Below are 22662 nucleotides of genomic sequence, written 5' to 3' on the forward strand. Positions count from 1 at the left end.
AATGACAAGCAGTACTCAATTTGGACATTTAGGGATGTAGTTTCTAAGGGGTGTACTCACTTTTGTTGTCAGGGGTTTAGATTTTAATGGCTATATTTTGAGTTGTTTGAGGGGCATTTATATAAGCTGCACACAGACTACTTCTCATTGTGTCAAAGTGTCATTTTGTCTGTGTTGTCCCATGAAAAGATATACTTACATATCTGCAGAAATGCGAGGGGTGTACTCACTTTTGTGATACACTGTAGGAATGGCATGCATTACCACAAGAGTGGATTAATACATCTCTGCTGGAACTTATCTTTCATTCAAATACTATATCAGTGATTCTCAACCAGAAAAATACTAATGAGACCTGGTCTCCAACATGATCATAAAAGTATAATTGTTCTCAATTGGATGCGGACCTCTGCCAGTCCTGAACTTGACCACCTAATTTACAACAATTTAAGATGTTAATACATTACTCTTCCGTATCACTTACCCTCACGAGGGTCACGGGAGTGTTGGAGCCCAGTCCACTTAAACTATGGGCAGGAGGTGAGGTACACCCTCAGCTGGTGGCCAGCCAATCGGAGGGCACATATATACAAAAAAACCATTCATGCACACACTCATTCCTGTAGACATTTAGGAGTTTTCAATCAGTCTACCATGCATGTTAGTCGTGGAAGGAAGCAAGACAAAATCCATGCAGGAACGGGGAGAACATGCAACTCCACACAGGAAGGCCAGAGCCCAGGATTGAACCTTTGATCCCAGAACTGTGAGGCGGATGTGGTAGCCACTCTTCCACCGTACTGCCCAGCTAAGATGTTGTTTAACTTTATTGCACAATCCTTTGTGGTAGCAAACTACAACAACAACAGACAATACATCTCACGTTCTCATCAAGTTTGAGTTAAAGATTTGTTTGTGTTGTTCTTCCAGTGCTTTCCAAACTTCATTCCATTGTAATTTCCATCTGTCCGTCTGTCTGTCCGTCCATCTGTCCATCCCTCCACCCATCCATCAACCATCGATCCATCCTCTTATCCTGACCACAGTCATGGATGTGCAACAGCCTATCCTATCTGAATTTCGCTGAGAAGCAGTGTGCATTCCGATAAATAAAAGTCAATACTTAATACAATAGCTCATTTGTATTAATATTTATTTAGGTTTCAAATTTTATCATCTTTCTTGATAAATGTCACCTCTTAAGAAACAAACAAACAAACAAAAAAACAGGTAATGCTCATAAAGTACAGTATTTAGGGCAGAAGTTAGCTACGGCCATAGGTGCGCGCTAATAAAACTGATGTTCATGTATGTATTGCTCTAAATTTAGTTGTTAGGTTAAATATTTACATAAATGTACAGGGTGTTCCAAAATGTTTGCCCCCATTTCGCAGGCCAATAATTTTGACAATTTTCGTTGGAATGACCTCAAATTTTCACAGATTGTGTTGAAACGTTTTAAGTTTTTGTGTGTAACGTTTGGCATTTCTACCTTTTCAGGTTAAGAAATGCCGTTCACTTCAAAAGAAAAGGCATTTTGCGTGTTAGAGTATACTCAGTCACCGAAGATAGTGCAGCGTGCCTTCTTCCCAAATTTTCCAAAGAAGGCACCAACTACAAAACAAATTAGGACTTGGCACCAAAAATTTAAAGAAATTTCAGCGAGTTTCGCACGAGCTCGAATACCGATTCGATGTGTGCAGAGTCACAGGCGGCGCTCATATTGGAACACTTATAAAAATGTGGCATAGAATCAATGTCATGTACCAATGTACCAGCATATTGCCGGCATACTGCATCACACTCATGCATCGCAAAGCTTCCATCACAAAGACTGTGTACTCTTTAACATGTTACAAAGAACAACTGAGAACAGTATACAAGGCACGAAAAAATAGCATTCAGTGTCAGGTCATCAGCGATTCAGCATACGTTTGCATGCCAACTAGCCATTACCGCTTGACCTGATTATTTTCTTTGCCTGTCAACATCAATAAAATCCTGTGTCTGCGATATGCAACTGGTTCCTCCATCTCGTACCTGACAATCAACAAATATTTGTACTTTTCTTTGTAACTTTAACCAATAAAACGTATGACCTTCAAAATAAAGTGTATTTAGTTTCATTAAGATCCATCGAGTAGTTTCTGAGATATGGGCATTTAGAATGGGGTCAGCCATTTTGGAACACCCAGTATATGAAGATACAATAATTTAATCCAAGAGGAGAGTGAAAGAATGAATAAAAACTGAAGGCAAGTGGCAGGGTGCAGTCAGGGTATGAATGCCTGTTTGCAAATATGGGCCCCAATAACGGATGGCTCACAACCCACGTGCTGTAACATGAACTCAATGCCTGAAAAAGAGATAAACTTTAACTGGTGTTTTTAGAGTAATCTGAAACAGCATACTTCCGCCTTAGCAGCCAAATTCAAAGCATTGCCATATCTAATTTTAATTTAATTTTAGTTTTTATTCTAAGGTAGAATTTCGAGTTAGATAACCTTTATGACTTTTGGCCTCATGAGCATTTATGGCCGCTTTCACCTTTACTCTCATGGGCCAAAATGTCATCCCTCTTTCTGGTCCAACCTTATTACATACCCTGCAAATTTGAGTTAAATATGCTAATCCTTTATCAAGTTATTTAAAAAAAAAAATCTAACCACTGTGACCTTTGATCTCAATACTCCAAATTGAATAGTGCGTTTTCTTATTACAAACATATCCTAAAAATTTAATAATAATCCCTTTATTCGTTCTCAAGTTATTTTGAACACAAACATACAAACTAACAGACAGACGGACATACAGTATGAAACAGAATACATGACCTAAGGCGGAGGTAAAACTATGAGTCATATCATTGCTCTGCTACTCGTATGTGTGAAAAATGCTCAGCCCCTTATTGTAAGACCGAGTGTCATTATTCTGCAACATTTTTTATAACCAATTAACTCAAATAAGGAAACTCAAGGTATTTCATTGCGATTTTGACCATTGAACAAGGCTGTGACATGTGCATGTTTGCGGAGTATGTTTGACAAATCTACAGCCAAACTTAAAAAAAAAAAAAAAAAAAAATACAAACAGGAGACGGCAACTGTGCACCCTTTGACATTGGAAGTCGCTCTTTGCCCTACAAAATGAAAGCATTTTCACGTGAAGAAAAGGTGACAAGGCGGGGCCAGGGAAGCTCTCAACCAATCACCGCTTCCGTACTTATGTTTCGCAACCATAAACAGAGGACTTCACCCACGAGTCTCAGGCAAGCTTGCTATGAACATCGGTTGCTAACTTGCTACCCGCGCGGGAGCCTAGCAATAACCATGAGCAATATAGGCATAGCATAATTAGCATTTTACCATTTGTAAAGGTAGCTACGCAGGGCTGTCTTTTGACATCAATTTTTCAACCGGAAGATAGTGCTAGCATTGCATTTTAGCTGGGTAGCTAGGCAGGGTAGCTATTACATTCCATCGTTTTACACAGCCACTGACCTCTACAACAACAACACCCAGACGTGCTGAGTATCTTTTGGTAGTGGGGCTTTTCCTGGCCCGCCTCTCCAGTTGTCCCCGCGTGACTGCCCGGTGACGGTTCCCGAATATGAGACACAATGAGTCAAAGAGATACTCTAGTTCATCTGTTTGCAGGAGGGTGAGTATACAGTATTCTCACACCAGCTCGAACGAGAGCTAGCGCCACACATTAGTCAAACAGTTTGACGTGGTTTTCTTGTATTTTGATACTCTGTTCTCGGTATGTCAACTTGCTTCTCTCGGTCATGATTTGGCACTGTTTATCTCCTTGATGTCGTGCCAAGTTTCAATGACATTTCAATGTTTTGATGAAACGTCAGGTTCAAGAGTTGCGTGAATTGGGTAGAGCGCAGACCCTTCCCCATTATGCGAAAGATCCATCTATATTTGTGAAGTGTTTTTATTGTAATGTGTTCCGTAAAAAAAGCTGGGAATTTAAAAAAGAAGGAAAAGACAACGTCGCGTTGGAATGAGACTGGCACAACAGAGGCACTAAAAAAGTGAAATTTACAAACTCTGAATTTTGTAGCTCTTAAAAACTGCCTATAATTATAACAACTAGGATGCATCCAACGTTGTCGCTGAATGTTCATTTTTGTTGCACGGTTTATTTCAGGGGCTCACTAATATCTGCTGTATTTTGCAGTATTGCTAATGCAAAACAAACAAAATATTTTGATGTCCTCTTTATACTTATTTAAACGTGTGAATTTGCGGCTTTCGTTTAATGTTGATAATATCCACTAAATACCCCATTCCACAAACTTTGTTGACAAAGCTTACCTTAGCTTTTAGTGTTGAAAGTGACCTTCTAAAATAACCGCACGTTTTTACTGTGGTAAGACCTAACCCAGTGCTTCATTGTATTCTTTTCTGATTTTTTATTGTTGCTATGTAGAGCTGGGCAATCTGGCTAAAATAAAATATCAAAGTTTCAATGAAACACGATTCCCCGGGTCTTCCAATTAAATATATAGAATAAATGCATTACAAAAATGAATTTAAAACAAGTTTTACATATTTTCCCCACTTTGGGCTCATTTTTCAATTAGTCCAGTACTGTCACACAAGTTGTATCCATTTTATCAAAGCATGCAAATTATAATTGTTAATAATATAACAGTTGAAATATTCAACATATGAACATTATGAATGAACACAAATATGTTGAAATGTGCACCAAGAAAATGTTTACAATGTAAATAATACAGGACTCCACACAAAGTTTTTTATACTAGGAGCAGAGTGCGTCATCTGAAATTTTAGGGCGCATTCACACCTGCCCTGTTTGGTCCGGACCAAACAAAAAAAAGTTATAGCTGCGCACCTTTTAAAAGGTGTGCACCTTTTAAACCGGTGTGAATACAAACCAGTGAACTCTGATGTGGACCAACCAGCGAGACCTCGCCGGAGAGGTGGTCTCGGTTAACTCTCTAGTGGTCCGTGCACCGTGCCCCGTACCACTGCCAAAATAACATACATTTTTGTACGTTACAGGCTTTCGTAGCAAGGAAATGTGATGTTGTCATTAGCAATATGTTTGCTGAGTCTGGTTTAACGTGGAGCATTGAGGAGTGGAATGTAGCATCAAAGGCCTCTGATGCTCCAAATTTCCCAAAAACGCATGTAATTGGATAAAACAAATCATTATGAGCGCATTTGCAGTACTCTGGAGATCTGTGATTGTTTATTTCCTTATTTCACTGTGTTTACCCTCCCAGATCGATTTGTCCAATGATTAAACAATTTTTGAACATGTGTAGGTTTGTTGTCAAATTCTGGGTCGCTTGCTCAAATTGCAATGTGAAAAGGAACCGCATGAAAAATGTCTGGACTAAATTTATTTTGGTGCAGACCAAAGAACGCAAACTATAGCCTTTCCTGGTGTGAATACGCCCTTAGGGACACAGTTTAAAATGGCATGCAAATTAAATAATCATATTTCTGTTCATTTTCACTTCACGACAGATGTGGGGGCACAGTAGGAGCCATACTGACTTGCCCACTGGAAGTAGTGAAAACACGTCTGCAGTCATCATCTATCGGTTTCTATGTTTCTGAAGTTCAACTGAGTACTGTCAATGGAGCCAGTGTGGCTCGGATGTCTCGACCAGGTCTCCTGCACTGCCTCAAGTACGTCCTTAATAGGAGTGGGAACCTCAGGGGACCTCACGATACGATACGATTCGCGATACAAGGCTCACGATAACGATTATATCACGATACAGCGATTATCGATATAGTGGTCAGAAATTGGATACATGACATTCTACGATACAACTGTTGAAACGATTAAAAAAAAAAAAAAAAAAAAAGAAAAAATACTGTTTAAGTCATTTATTAAACAGTGACACCTTTTCTGTGCAACATTGCTGTAAAATATAAATCTACTGCAAATTGTGCCCCTGCACATATAGAGGAAACAAACCACGACCACTGATATCACTTTGAGAGATCATGATGAAGGGCACCCTTAATTTCTTTAAAGTTTTAAATCTTTAAAAATAAATAAATGAATAAAAAGTGCCGTAGGTGTCAGCAGTTGAGCTTGGAGTGGGGCAATGATAAAATTGGTGGGTCTTTTCTTTGTATATGACCTTTGTTGCTTGGTTTGAGCACTTCCGCCATCTGCTTCAGCATTTAAGATGTCAGACTTGCTCAGTCACAGTCTTCCTCACCTTAAAAACAACAAAATAAAACAAAAAATATTAGCTACTTCATAGTGTTTGAGTTGAAATCCTGATTTTTTTTGTGTTGGAAGTATTGAATTAAAAAAAATATGAATTGAATGTATAGAAATTAAAAATTCAATAAATACATATTTTTAATATGTAGGCTACATTAATTATCATGCACATCACTTTATATATCTTGGAACCTATTCAAACCATTTTTATAGCTTATTGTATCAAAATGACAATAATAACAGTTTGTGTAGTAAACTAGATGGAAAGTGGTTCTGAAATAATATCAAATCGGTAAATTCATGTGGGCTTGTTCGATATTCATTTTCATCCAGTTTAGGGTCCTGGTTTATTTTATATCATTCAACATCAAATGTCATCAAAATAATACATGTAAATTAAAAAGTCAATTACATTGCAAAACTTTCTTACCTCAAGTGATGAAAGCGAAGCTCACAAACTCCGGTGTCCACTACGTCACCAGCTCCCAGTGAAACTTATTTTTCTTAGACAATTCTTGCATACAGCGAAGTCCTTGTTCTCCTTACTTCCTTTCTTGTTGGTGTAAAATCTAAAATGTGTCCCCATGTGTGATTTGTAGCAATAGTTTTCTCATTTTTTCCTCCACCGTTCTCACTGAGCTTTTTTATTTTTTCAACCCACTTGGAGCTACCTCTTCTTCTCTAGACAACTTGTGCGCACTTTACCCTCACCGCCACTTCTGAGCGCCCCTAGTGGACCGCCAAGGAATTGCTCAACAAACATTGAGCAGTTTACAGCATCCATACTCCATTGTATGGCCAATATGTTAAATAAAAGTATCGATACTTGGCGGGAGCATATCGATAACCCATCGGGTTGCAAAATATCGCGATATATCGCTGTATCAAGATATTGTCACACTCTTAGTCCTTAATAAATCGGGATGTCTTCTATAAATTTACTGTGTGGCTTAATCCATCGTTCATGTCTAATATTAGACTTTTTCAGTCCAACGAGTCAAATTTCCAACTTCTTGTGATTTTGTTTGATCTTTTGTGCCCTGGCACAAATGATGTTGGCTTGTATTAGAGACACTATTTTATTTGTAGAATATACTAGGGATGTCCCAATTCTGACATTTTTCGGAGGATCGGAATCGGGTGAAAGGGATCGGGTTTAAAAAAAAAAAAAAAAGTACAGTGTGTGTGCGTGTGTAGCGGCTGGATAGCTCAGTGGTAATATCACTGAATCACGCTATATGCCTATATATGCCGATACCTCAGAATGAGCGAAACAATCAATGATTGTCATATCGGCTCGAACGTCGCCCGGGTTAACAAGGTTCGCGTCAGGTGTTGGGGGACCAGGACAACCTGATGTCAAGCGGGCAACTGGAACAAGACACAGATGGAGTAGAAGGGAGAACAGGGTGTTAATGGAGTGCTACTACTGCAGCAACCCCTGCGTGAGGTGTCTCATCCAAGGTACAAAGATGCTATGGCAAGGGGGAGCTAGAACGACAGGTCCAGTGGGGGGTGGTTTCATCACATCGAGCAGTGGAAGAGAATGAGAGAGCAGCAGACCTGAGAGAGAATATCATGAAGTCCTGGGGGAACTCAACTACCTCCTGCCTGCCAAGGCCAACAAACAAAGTACCATCAGAATCTCTACTGGAGGATGTAAACACAGCACTGTTGAACATCCCCACCGTAAACATCACTGAGACCAATCAGCTGATTATCACCAACCTATGCATTGCCTGGATTGACTATAAGAAAGCCACACACTTGGATACTGGAATGCTTGAAGCTGTATAACATCAACAGGACACTAAGGACCTTCCTCCAGAACTCAAGGAGGCTGTGAAGACTACTCTAGAAGCCAACTCAAAGCCAGTTGCACATGGGAGCATCAAATGCGGTATCTACCAAGGAGATGCTCTGTCACCCCTGCTGTTCTGCATAGGCCCAAACCCCCTTAGCCAGATCATCACCAAGAGTGGTTTCGGGTACCAGTTCCGAAATAGAAGAACCATCAGTCACCTCCTCTACATGGATGATATCAAGCTGTATGCCAAGAACAAGCGTGACATCGACTCCCTGATTCTCCTCATGAGATTATAAGGACATCGGGATGTCATTTGGACTAGATAAGTGTGGGCGAATGGTATTCAGAAGAGGGAAGGTGATCTCAACTGAAGGGGCTGAACTACCTGAAGGCAACATAACAGATGTGCAGGACAGCTACAAATACCTGGGGATCCCACAGGCAAAAAGGGGAACCATGAGGAAGCAACTAGGAGAGCTGCCACAACCAAATACTTACAGACTGTGAGGCAGGTCCTCAAGAGTCAGCTGAATGGCAAGAATAAGATCCAGGCCATTAACAGCTATGCCCTACCAGTAATCAGATACTCTGCTGGCATTGTATCCTGGCCACTGGAAGAGATGCAGGCTACCGACAGACAAGAAAGCTCCTTAAAATGCACGGAGGGTTTCACCCTAAGTCCAGCATCCTGAGGCTCTACACAAAGCGGAAAGAGGGAGGTCGGGGATGAGTGAGCATCAGAGCCACTATCCAGGAGGAAACTCCATCCCTCCAAGAGTACATCATGAAAATGGACCCCAGTGATGACCTGCTCGGTGAATACATCAGGCAACAGAAGCCCATTCAGGAGGAGGACCCTGAGGAGCTGTCATGGAAGGGCAAGCCCCTGCATGGTATGTACCACCGACAAATTGAGGGGGTGGTTGACATGGGAAAAACATACCAGCGGCTGGAAAAGGCCGAACTGAAAGACAGCACGGAAGCACTGATCATGGCAGCACAAGAACAGGCCCCAAACACAAGATCAATAGAGGCCCGGGTCTATCACACCAGCAAGGACCCCAGGTGCAGGCTATGCAAAGAGGCCCCTGAGACAGCCCAGCACATCACAGCAAGGTGTAAGATGCTGTCAAGCAAGGCATACATGGAACAACATAACCAGTTAGCAAGCATAGTGTACAGGAACATCTGTGACGAGTATGGACTGGAGACCCCGGAGTCAAGATGGGCAACACATCCAAAGGTGGTCGAGAACAACCGAGCCTGTGGGACTTCCAGATCCAGACACACAAACTGGTGATGGCCAACCAGCCTGACATAGTGGTGGTGGATGAACATCAGAAGAAAGCAGTAGTGATAGATGTAGCAATCCTGAGCGATAGCAACATCAGGAAAAAAGAACACAAAAACCTGGAGAAATATAAAGGGTTGAAGGAAGAGTTGGAGAAAATGTGGGTAGTGAAGGCAACAATGGTGCCAGTAGTGATGGGGACACTAGGGGCAGTAACCCCCAAGCTGGGTGCATTGCTCCAACAGATGCCAGGAACAACGTCTGACGTCTCACTTCAGAAGAGCGCAATCCTAGAGACAGCTAAGATCCTACGCAAAACCCTCAAGCTCCCAGGCCTCTGGTAGAGGACCCGAGCTTGAAAGGAGGACCATACCGCCCAGATGGGCGAGACGACGATTTTTTTGTATATATATATATGTTTTAGGGCTAAAAAGTGACAAAATAATCCAGAAATACGAAGAACCAACAGAAACAAAGTATATACGTTTTATTTTCCGCAACATTCCCAGAAAAAGCGGAGGACGAAGTGCTGTAAACAGTACAGTACTGTAATATGATTGGAACTTTGTTCAAAAAAAAAAAAAAAAAATCTGTATCGGATCAGGACTCTGTATTGGCAGATTCTCAAAATCCAGTGGCTGACTCGAGTGCAAAAATTATGTGACATCCCTAGAATGCACTAAACCTTAAATAATACAGTTAGCAATATTTGGCTACTGTAAAGATGTGAAAATGTGTATGAGTTTGTATAGTTGTTACCAGAGGTGGGTAAAGTAGCCAAAAGTTTACTCAAGTAAGAGTAGCATTACTTCCAAATAATATTACTCAAGTAAGAGTAAAAGTAGTCATCCAAAAAATGTACTCAAGTACCAGTAAAAAAGTATCCAGTGAAAAGAATACTCAAGTAATAAGTAACATTTGAGTAACTTAATTTTTTTTTTTTCAATGTTTTTTTTTCCCCCTCAGCACAAACGTATCCATATGAACTGTTGTTATGATACTGTACAATGACCCATTACATAACCACAGTAAGCCAAAGAAATACATTTTTTAAAAAATCATTAAATTCTGACAAGAGAGAAAAAAATGGTAATGGAGCATTATTCGGCCAAAGAGCATGATTACCCTGCCCTCTAGTGGAGAAAATACTTCCTAGTTTGAATAGTGAATACTGTAGTTCCTTCAGAGTTACTATAGACCCTACCCACGTGACGTCACACACAGCCCTAAACCACGCCCCCGCACCATGTTGGCCGGCAACACATCGTTTTTCCCCATTGAGGCTACATACATTCCTCCTATTTACGGCGTTTTTCTGCTACTTAACGGCGATTAAACAAAATGGTGAAGGCATGTGTGGCTGTTGGTTGCACTAACAGAGAAGGTGGACGGAAAGACATAAAGTTTTACCGTATTCCGAAAGATCCCGAGAGGAGAGCAATGTGGACGGCTGCTATTCGACGCCAAAACTGGGCACCAAAAAATCACCACCGACTATGTAGTAGTCATTTTATATCAGGTAAGATGCATTTAAGATATACTTAGAGGGTTTGGGGCTGACAAATAACCACAATTAAGATCACTGCGAGGCTAATCGCCGACAACATACACGTATGTATGTAGTTAGTACTATCGCTAAACCATATAAACATAAAAACCCCTAACTGCATTGACAAACGACATGAAATAAATTAGACTTGACAGTGGATGTTAGCGAGAATAAAAGATTTTGAATTGAAAATGTCGTAACTCACCTTCCCGAGCACAAGATAGATTCCTGCCGAATTTTCGCGGACGAGGACTTCTTTCACCCAACCAGCAACAAAGTATTTATAAGCCTCCAAGCTCTTAAAGTTTTTTAAACTTTCGTGAGAATATGCCGACTTTGTGTGGATTAGGTAGTGATAGATATCTGGATAGCAGATGTCAGGCAGAGACGGCGAAGAGAACGTGTCGAAAAATAGCGATTTAGGCATCAAATATGGATCCGGCGACTGTATAAAACGAAGCTTTTCCACATAACGCCTTTTGTGTAAAACATCCAGTGAGTTTACGGCGTCGGAAAGCACTGGGTCTTCCATAAAATGCATTTTAATTTGCTCGTTCCATTGACACTAATGGTAATATAGCCACAGACAGACGGCCAAGATGGCGGGTCACGTGATTTTGTGACGTCGGTGGGTAGGGTATATTGTGAAATTAAAAGGATCATATCTCCAGTTCTCAGTGGTCAATCGGTGCCAAATAAAAACTGGGAGAGAGTTTTAAATCTGCGCTTTCGATTCATGTTGAGGGCAGCGCTCTATCTCAAATACTTTGTTACGGTGCTTTAAAGACACTACGTGATTGAACAGGCTGGCGTGATCATAGAACGGCAAGCATGCATCTAATTGATGTAATGGAGTCATGTGATTATTGCTGCGACGTCTCATTGGTGAAATTAGTAGCGCTACTCGTGGCAACAGCATAGCTAGCAAAAAAAAAAAATCTAATATGTAGACTAAAGAAGAAAAATGCAACGACTCTTGTGTAGCCCAAATTAGCGGAGTAAGAGTAGCGTTTTTTTCTTCACAAATCTACTCAAGTAAAAAGTATGGCTTAGTAAAACTACTCTTACAAGTACATTTTTCTCAAAAAGTTACTCAAGTAAATGCAACGGAGTACATGTAACGTTTTACTACCCACCTCTGGTTGTTACATAATACCATCTAGTATAGGATGTGGACTAATTAAACTAAATCCTGCCCTTACATTCCATCATTACATAATCTTAAAATCCCCTGTATCTGGCAAAACTATTTTGAGGCTGTATTTAATATTAAGCAAAACTGATACTACCTAATACAGTACTGATTAAAAAGGCCATCCTTATTTCATTTTATTTTCCTTGTTATTTTCAGATTAATATTAGAAAAAGAAGGACCCCGCTCACTCTTCAGAGGCTTGGGACCAAATTTGGTGGGTGTGGCACCTTCCAGGTGAGCTTATGAAAACATAGCATCTTTCACTTTACATTCACAGCTAGCCATGGGGTTACCTGGCCGTCAAACAATTTGATCCCATTACAATTTAGAGGGCTTGAATTTTATTGCATTCCATTGATGGTATTTGCAGTCTTTGTATGAACACAAACCCGACATCATTTGCAGCGCACGCTATTTATTAGGCTGACCCGGGCATTTTTGTGTTTGTTAGAATTAACCTAGCCAGAGAAATGTTTTTTTTTTTTCTTTCAATAAACAACATAAATTTATGATAGTTTTATGGTAGCAAACTTTAGCTGGAATTTGAAATGAACAGTTTAAATTGAGACACCACCCCACCGCCTTTTTAAAAAATTAATATTTGCAAACCACAGCTTTTTGTGCTCGCCAGTCAAAGCAGAAAAAAGTATAACTAAATATTTTATATGTAGTACATAGAATATATATTTGATATTCATCTTATGTTTCATTAAAAGTAAATGTGTTATGTGTAATCCTGGTGAAAGTGTTTCGCAACCACAACTGCTATCACTGAGATTCATCCATGCCCGTTTATTATCATTAGTGTAGGAGCAAAGTGGTGGCTAATGACAGAAGCCTGCAGGTCTCATTGCTAAGCATTTGTAGAGTGTTTACTTGGCATAGATCAACAAATGGCTGCACAGTGGGTTGCGGTAACTGCACTAGCAAATATTGAAAGTATTAAATACACGTTGCACAGCTTGCCAAGGTGTTTTCCATTTGTGGGAACAGCTTGACAGTCTAGCTTGTCTTATTTATTTATTGATTTATTTTTTGCGTTTATGTAACTGCTCCAATTTAATGAATAATTCCATTATTTAAGCATTGAAGAACTTGACTGTGTTAGAATGGAGATTGTAAGACAAACCTCCTCAACCGTTGTCTGTAGTCTGCAGGGTCATGATCTTTTGGCTAAATTTGACAACTGTTTGTTAAGTTAAATACAATATGCTCCTATTATGGTGTGGTTACAAAAATTACATATAGTATTCTGGAAAATTAACTTTAATATGTCGCATACAAATGGTTGGATCTTTTTAGTGTGTGCCGACTCGTAAAGTGTGACATTACCAAATTATGAAAACGTTTGTGAGAAGCCAGAATTTTGCCAGACTACAATATTTTTTCTCCCCTTGACTTGACAACAAGGATGGGTGAAAACTGTTTTCACATGTATACTAGTGACGTGCCTTTTTATGAATGTATTGTTTTTATCATTTTTATTATAAATGTTTTGTAAAATCTCTGGAGGTTCATAGAACCATTAGGCACATATTATTTTTGGGGTTAAAAAGCCGATCCAATGTCGGCCAATATATGATATATTGGTCCATATTTCAACTAGGAAAATGACACAGAATTAATACTTTGCATATTTGGTTAAACTACAAGATATAAACTACAATATATAAACAAAAATGCATCTTGGGTTTCATTTTTATTTAAGTAGATTGTGGGCATCTGCACATGTGGGTTGTCAAAAACTAAAGCATGTTTTAGTTGAGTAAATGAAGACAATGATGGGACCTGGGTCACCTGAAATTAAATGTATTGTAAATAGATGACAGAATATGAGTAAACATGTGGGCAAGTTTAAAGAGGTATGTTTGTCACATTAGAATCATTAAGCAAACCGTTAGTACAGTATGCTATACTAGTATACGAACACAGTATTATGCAGCATTTGGAGGCACATTCTTAAATTAGCCTAATTCACGTTACACCTAATAATGACATAAAACTACCATCCAGGTGAATTCCTGTGAACTCACTCTTTTTCTTCTGTCAACAGAGCAATCTACTTTGGTGCTTATTCCACAGCCAAAGAGAAATTGAACAATGTACTGGAACCAGACTCCACACTTGTTCACATGGTCTCGGCTGGAATGGCAGGTATATGTGCAAGCTCGCTCATCCTCACTTGGTAATACTTTTCAATATATTTCAACAGTGTGACGGTTTCCAGAATGCAAAACAAAAATGAAACGTGGAGAAATGCCGTCTGCAATGTACTGGTACCATGTGAGTAAAGTTAGAAATCTTGTCAAGATTAAGACTAGTCCTGAATAAAGCAGACCTGCCAACCTGTACCTTGTGTAACAGTAATGCATACTGTATTTATCTTAAAGCACATAGCTACAATTTGCCTCCGAAAACCATAAATATGGTTTGTGAGGTTGGTAATCTTGATGTGCATGTACAATACCTGGTGTGATAGCATTGGCCACCAGTACTTACCTAGTGATATTGTGATCTTCAAAGGTTGAATTGTCTAATTGAGTTTTTTGTACATTTTTCACCTCCAAACCAAAAGGCCTCTTCAATTCAATAGTGCTCATCTGGATTCCTGAGTGAGTGAGGTGAACTAGCTGGTTTGATGAAGCTGCATTGGTATTGGTGTTAAACAACTTTGATAGCTATCACAACATATGAAAAGAAAACTAAGAAAAAAAACATACTAGCATGCACTGCAAATGACGTTGAGTGTACAGTATGTCCATATACAAAGACAGAGAATACTACCTATATATGCGTATATACATTATACACAGTATAAAGTAAACCAATGTGAAAAGCAGCGACATACGCAAGCACACGCTCAATGTTCTAGAGGAAATAACAAGAAACGTGGTACCAGTAATAATGCATGGTTTATGATGCATTTTGAATAAACACACATTTCAATTAAACTTAGTATACATCATTTCATTGTGATATGTCAATGAAACATCTACTCATGTGCAGTTGTGATCCAGCTGGGAAGGCACAACATTACAATGTGGGTCATTCATGCAACTGGAGCTAAAGCCTGAATGTCATTTGTGTGTGTGTAAAGTTGAATTTCACAGGTACACTGCAGTGCCATTTTTAGCTCAGCATGACTCAGCTATTTGCAGCTAGGTTAGCATTTATCACAATTTCTCCCAGGTGACAAACCTTTTAACAAACTACAATGTGGGACCTGAGCGGGATAGAGTGACTGGTGAGAGGTTGATTTCCATCAGTCCTTTTTGAAATGTATTATTTATTATGGTTGGGCTGAACTCCAACCCCGGTTAACTAAATTTGGGCAAGCACATGTTGATTGGCCGCTATTCAATTGCAGTAGGACTATTTTAACAGACACTTATCCATTTTCACCTATGAAATGAAATCAAACAAAACTATAGTCTTCGTGAAGTTTCTGTCAGGTTTATGCCTTTGCTATTGATAACTTTCATAAATGTTTGACAGTTAAGTGTAGATGTTGTTTTCTGACAGTTATCACGTTGTCATTTGCATATGATCCTGATATTCTATAGTCCTTCTAAAACATTATATTTCCACCTTTGTGTAGGTTTTACAGCAATTACAGCAACCAATCCAGTATGGCTTATAAAGACTCGTCTACAACTGGATGCCAGGTAAAGCGTCGCCGTTATTATGTTGCAGTTAGAATGACCTTTTAGTGTTGCGCAAAAAAAAATTTGGTTGGCTTGTGACAAAAATATATGCAGTGGGGCAAATAAGTATTTAGTCAACCGTAATTGTGCAAGTTCTCCTTCTTGAAAAGATTAGAGAGGCCTGTAATTGTCAACATGGGTAAACCTCAACCCTGAGAGATAGAATGTGGAAAAAAAAAAGAAAATCACATTGTTTGATTTTTAAAGAATTTATTTCCAAATTAGAGTGGAAAATAAGTATTTTGTCACCTACAAACAAAGATTTCTGGCTGTCAAAGAGGTCTAAGTTCTTCTAACGAGGTATAACGAGCTCTAACAAGGCTCCACTCGTTACCTGTATTAATGGCACCTGTTTTAAAGAGCATATGACATGAGAAAAAAAAGTAGCATTATTATGTGAATTAGAATCATATTTTGAGACGATTCGACTATATACAACAATGTAGCAAAGTGCAGATGACGAGGAATTAGTCTTTTAATCTGCCGGTTAGCCACGCCTACCATTATAGGGCTCTAGCGTCCCCAACAGGTGGATGACGTCAGCGGGAGAATGGGCTCATCGGTTTTACTATTCAGCCATTGAGGGGGAATTATTCAGAACGAGGAAAACGCGACAAAGAGAGCCACAAAATGTCATTGTTTCAGTCTCTCCACTCCAATATTTTTACAGGATATTCTTTTTATCCAAGTATTTTTCCCCAATAGCTAAATAAATGGCTTGAGAAGGACCAGTCAGCCCGTCGAGGGGGGAACTATTCACAACGAGGAAAACGCGACGAAGAGAGCTGCAGAATGACATTGTTTCTGTCTCTTTACCTCAGTATTTTTACAGGATATTCTTTTTATCCAAGTATTTTCCCCAATTGCTAAATAAATGGCATGGTCATGACAAATAAGTCTTTTGCTAAATGGAATATGAAATAATAAAAATGCACTTATTCAGGACGACATGGCAAAATTACTCCATAATAGTCAAAACTGTCGACTTCACCTTTACTGTAGCACCTCCCAAACGATATTTTATGACACCTAAATCGGACATATGTCATTTCCCTTCCCCGGCTTCGGAGAATGTAAACAAACTAAGAGGCGTGACAGCTAGCTGACATGCTAACCCGAACCGAGTGATGTTTCAAAAGTCTTCGAAGCGGAAAATCACACATAACTAGCCCGGATTATATGACATGACGACTGGGTTGTCGATTGTCTGCATGGATCGGCAAACCGCCCGGCGGAGAGCAATTTACAGTTCGTTCCCCGGAGGAGGGCGGCTGCAGTTGTTGTGCAGCTAACGTGCAGCTAATGTGCACGAGGAGAGCTTTTTATATGCTGATGAATGATCAAACTTAAGTAGTCCTTTATTTAAAGAAAGTTTGTAGTGTTTACTTTGTAATCGCTGTATTCGTATTTGACATAATACAAAACAAGATGTTTACTCACTTCCTCGTAAGTCCAATGGTCCCACAGTAGTAGGGCTTGTTTTGGCATATATCCACGGTGAATGGGAACCTTTTGAAACTCCAAAAAGGCGCACACGCCTCTCCTTCATAAAGCAAGATTTTTCTGCAGCTGTTTGGCTGGCGTGATGCGAAAAATAAACGTATTAATCCGCAAAATCAGCTGAATCCTTAGTTCTCATACACAACAGCATCGCTGTTTCGTGAAGAGGACGCCTTCACCCGTACACGTCACAGCGCCCTCCTCCTCAATGCAAGACCGAAGCCGGAAGTCACTCATTTTCATGGCGCGGGATTCAAAAAACTAAATAAATATAGCGATCGCTTCCACACACATCCAAGTGGTCCATATCATTCAGGAGCATAAAATACCGCGTGTATTATGAAATAAACATGCTTTTTCGTGTCACATGCACTTTAACTCATTATCGGTATAAACGACACCTGTCCACAACCTCAGTCAGTCACACTGCAAACTCCACTATGGCCAAGACCAAAGAGCTGTCGAAGGACACCAGAGGAAAAATTGTAGACCTGCACCAGGCTGGGAAGAATGAATCTGCAATAGGTAAAACGCTTGGTATAAAGAAATCAATTGTGGGAGCAATTATTAGAAAATGGAAGACATACAAGACCACTGATAATCTCCCTCAATCTGGGACTCCATGCAAGATCTCACTCTGTGGCGTCAAAATGATAACAAGAACGGTGAGAAAAAATCCCAGAACCACACGGTGGGACCTAGTGAATGACCTACAGAGAGCTGGGACCACAGTAACAAAGGCTACTATCAGTTACACAATGCGCCCGCAGGGACTCAAATCCTGCACTGCCAGACGTGTCCCCCTGCTGAAGAAAGTACACGTCCAGGCCCGTCTGCGGTTCGCTCGAGAGCATTTGGATGATCCAGAAGAGGACTGGGAGAATGTGTTATGGTCAGATGAAACCAAAATATAACTTTTTGGTAGAAACACAGGTTCTCGTCTTTGGAGGAGGAAGAACACTGAATTGCATCCGAAGAACACCATACCCACTGTGAAGCATGCGGGTGGAAACATCATGCTTTGGGGCTGTTTTTCTGCAAAGGGACCAGGAAGACTGATCTGTGGAAAGGAAAGAATGAATGGAGCCATGTATCGAGAGATTTTGAGTGAAAATCTCCTTCCATCAGCAAGTGCATTGAAGATGAGACGTGGCTGGGTCTTTCAGCATGACAATGATCCCAAACACACAGCCAGGGCAACAAAGGAGTGGCCTCGTAATAAGCATTTCAAGGTCCTGGAGTGGCCGAGCCAGTCTCCAGATCTCAACCCCATAGAAAATCTGCGGAGGGAGTTGAAAGTCCGTGTTGCCCAACGACAGCCCCAAAACATCACTGCTCTAGAGGAGATCTGCATGGAGGAATGGGCCAAAATACCAGCAACAGTGTGTGAAAAACTTGTGAAGAGTTACAGAAAACGTTTGGCCTCCGTTATTGCCAACAAAGGGTACATAACAAAGTATTGAGATGAACTTTTGGTATTGACCAAATACCTATTTTCCACCATGATTTGCAAATAAATTCTTTAAAACCAAACAATGTGATTTTCTTTTTTTTTTTTTCCCACATTCTGTCTCTCATGGTTTAGGTTTACCAATGTTGACAATTACAGGCCTCTCTAATATTTTCAAGTGGGAGAACTTGCACAATTAGTGGTTGACTAAATACTTATTCGCCCCACTGTACATCATCGCTTATCAGAACTCAAAATGAAGAGGAAAAATATAGCATGTGCAGTACTCGACCTATTCACTGAAAATGACTACACCAGCCTTGAGAAGGAATTTGGCTGAGGTAGATGCTGACTGTTGTCTACATTTTGGAACATTAATTACTTCCATTAAAGGTTTTTCTTGTGGTTCATTACAATCAGAGGTCCACATTTGTGGTAGCACATTTAGTATACAGTAGTTATCAATGTATTTATTCTGGAGGGAAACTCCCTACCTGTACATCTGTTGGGTTTTACTCATTTATGGTAATCATGGTATGAATGTCTGATGTGAATCAATTTTTATTTGTTTGCATCACTGGCTACAGTTTTATCCTGTTCTTGCTCCCCTGACTGTTATTAAAAAATCTTTTGGTTGTAACTTTTTCCTGTCTTTTTATTTTTCTCCCCAGAAACCGAGGGGAGCGCAGGATTAGTGCACTTGAATGCGTGCGGAGAGTGTATCAGTCAGATGGCCTTCGAGGTTTCTACAGGGGCATGTCAGCATCTTATGCCGGCATCTCAGAGACTGTGATCCACTTTGTGATCTACGAAAGCATCAAACGGCGTATCATGGAGGCCAAAGCCCCCCAGAACATGGACGAACAAGAGGAGGTATCCAAGGATGCCCTAGACTTTGTTGGGATGATGCTTGCTGCCGCCACTTCCAAGACATGTGCCACATCCATTGCTTATCCTCATGGTGAGTGTGATTCAAATAAAAATGTCATAGTCATCTAACGTGCCATTGGGTCTCCTGTTAACATTTCTTTGTGCTCCACTTTGCAGAAGTGATACGCACACGGCTACGTGAGGAAGGAACCAAGTATCGTTCCTTCTTCCAGACTTTAACAAAAGTTCCCAAAGAAGAGGGCTTTCGCGCTCTCTACCGTGGCCTCACCACCCATTTGGTACGACAGATCCCCAACACTGTTATCATGATGTACACCTACGAGATGGTGGTCTACATCCTAAATGGTTAATGTCTTCGCCTCCTTTACTCTGACTCATTCTCGTAATCTAGCCCTTTTTCAGGGTTAGATAAAAAAAAAAAAAAAACGCTGACAAGTTATAACAAAAGCTCACCATTTGAGAAATGCAGCATCTCAACTGTAACAGAGTATTACGGTAATTTTAAATGCCATGTTTTTATTTATCATCAAAGGCACAGGAAAGACTGAGTGATAACCCACTCTGATTTAGGTTGGAGCAGGACAAATAAGCCTTCCCTCATTTATTGCTGTTGATACTACTCCCAAAATACTACTGTATTTCTGAAAATTGTAGATGCACTTAACTAACACACACTTGCATTTTAAATCTGGAACTTCAATTCGTTATACGTGCTGTCAAATTCAAAGTGATGCAAAGTGAAAATGACTGATGCTAGTGGAATTCAAAATGAAATTGTAGATGGTGAGAAATGTGCCTCTTGTAAAAACAAGATGTTGATTTGAAATGCGTGTCATATGCTTGTAGGGGAATGTGAATCTGTTTGACAGAATTGGTCACAATGTCAAATAATGTAGTTGCACACATTGTGGGGATTATGGTATTTGATGAAACTCATCGTGAATCTACAGTAGTTGACCAAAGGTTTACAACTATCCAACACCTTTGCCTTTCATGCATTTAGACTTCTCGCACCCCTACACGAAACGACCAAGTGTCAAGGTTTTTTAATTCTTGAGGTTAAGATCACAGTAATGAGAATATTTGTGAATAGTGTGTTTGAATTTCCAAGCAAAACCACATTACTGGCCTACTTTATAACTACTGAAATGTACATATGAAGGTTTAAGGAAGTAAAACACTCACCCAGTTTTGTTAATAGAGTAATTAGATTAACAAATTATAATATTGATATATTAATTTGTGTAAACACGAATTCTATTTGTGTGACTGGTAAGGCAAATGCAAACCATCCATGCATCTTTATTGGAGCAAGCATTTTACCTCCAGTTGTGAATACTGTAAACATTTTCCCTATCTGTTTCCATAGCATCGCTTAATTTTTTTGAGCTGATCTTGAAAATCCAGGGTCATTGTTCAGGACAATCCTTTCAGTCATCATCTGGATTTCGAGGGTTAAGTTTGTGTTGATTAATTTGAAAGTAATGTTACTGTGTTTGTAGGCCTAAAAATGCATACACAGCATCATTTTGGAGCAACGGTTTATTCATTTCATTTAATAAGTAAAAGGCCAGATTATACCGGACGCGTCTACGGTACAATTCCGCCAAGCTCCGTGTTGACTGCGTGCCCTGCAGTATGTCAAAAATAGGACAAAACATACCAACTGCGCACAACTGCAGTCCTGCAGCTCTGTCCCGTCGCAAGCGCTCGCGATAATATGGCATTAAAAACGACAAACACACAGAGTCTGTACTCAACAGAGAAGCAGAGAGAGGTGGACTTGATTTGACTGAACATTTTTTCCCCGAATTTTTTTGCGTTTACAATGGGTTTGTGACACCCCGACCACATCAACAAGCCGTTCTCTACTATTTACTGTTTTAAATTACATAACTTGCATAACTCACTGTCCATCCTCATAGGTTCTGCTATGGTGTTCCATGTAGATTCCTTTATAAACTTTGCGACTTTCCACCTCCATAATGAATCGTTCATCATCCATGTTGGCTGGTGTTTAAACCGTGAATAAGCACCTGGCTTCTTGACTGTAGGCCTCGCTCCGCCCAATTTGACGGATGCGTCACCGACAAAAATAGAAAATAGCCCAAACTATCCGGAGGGCTCTGGCACGTCGGAGATGGTCTCTAGTCAATCCGTCGCGCTGACACGGCCGGTACATTTTGAACAATAGGATAGAATGAAAATTGATTGGCTCCGACGCTATATCTTGCTGGATCCGGATCACAGACGCGTCTGGTATATTTTGGCCTTAATGTTTGTTGGCACCTAGGCGTGGGAACCGAAAACTTTTTGAAGGGCTATAGAGAATAAGATAAGATTAGCCTTGTTGTAAGCATCCCGACAGAGACTTAACACCAACACATGATTCGAGTACCAGTAAATTGGGGTACCATGCTCATTTTGCTCGACTGAATTGGATTTAAGGTTGGTCAGTCAGACCAAATGATGTAATGTAGGTAGGCTGATTTTAATTTTACCTAAATCTTAAAAAAAAGTTGGCTCCACCATTCAAATACAGAAGCTGTTGAAGGTGTCAGAAAATCACAATTTGAAAATATCTGTATTGCTCAGTGCCATGACTAGAATGGCCTCTTACGTTTAGTGAAATTAATGTGAACTGCAAATATATCAGTACGGAATGCATCCTTTTCAGCTATAATATACAGCATGTATGCCTGCTGTTCATCCAGTATCCTCTTCATCCAATGGTTATTGTTTTGTACCCATGTTTGCATTGTGTGTGTGTGTGTATGTGTATGTGAGCGTGTGCTGGCCTAAATGAAAATCTTATGTCATTCTGTCATGTTTTCAACGTAAAAGACTAGGAATTCTGAATGCACTATGTTAAGGAACTGCAGGTCTATCTTTTTAAATAAATTGTTGCCTTTTCCTGCTGACCTTTTTCCCCATGTTGTTGTTGTTGAGCCTGCCGTTGGTGTGGCTCTGCCTATGCATTGTGTCATACCATATTTGGTCAAACAAGCAAATAAACTCAAAAAAGTGAAAGTATGCATTATCCATTT

At 40.0% G+C, this 22662-nt stretch overlaps 1 protein-coding gene across 1 annotated transcript; it reads left to right on the forward strand.

The window, feature by feature from the left end:
- The first annotated feature begins 3231 nt into the window (after positions 1-3231).
- Positions 3232-22534, forward strand: LOC130917776 (solute carrier family 25 member 36-A). The gene is made up of 7 exons (XM_057839459.1): positions 3232-3660; positions 5511-5675; positions 12227-12304; positions 14124-14224; positions 15669-15735; positions 19396-19685; positions 19772-22534. Exons 1-7 carry the CDS (start codon positions 3620-3622, stop codon positions 19963-19965), a joined length of 936 nt encoding a protein of 311 aa, XP_057695442.1. The 5' UTR covers positions 3232-3619; the 3' UTR covers positions 19966-22534.
- Positions 22535-22662: the final 128 nt, after the last annotated feature.

This window comes from Corythoichthys intestinalis, chromosome 6 (genome assembly GCF_030265065.1).
Source record: "Corythoichthys intestinalis isolate RoL2023-P3 chromosome 6, ASM3026506v1, whole genome shotgun sequence".
NCBI lineage: Eukaryota > Metazoa > Chordata > Actinopteri > Syngnathiformes > Syngnathidae > Corythoichthys > Corythoichthys intestinalis.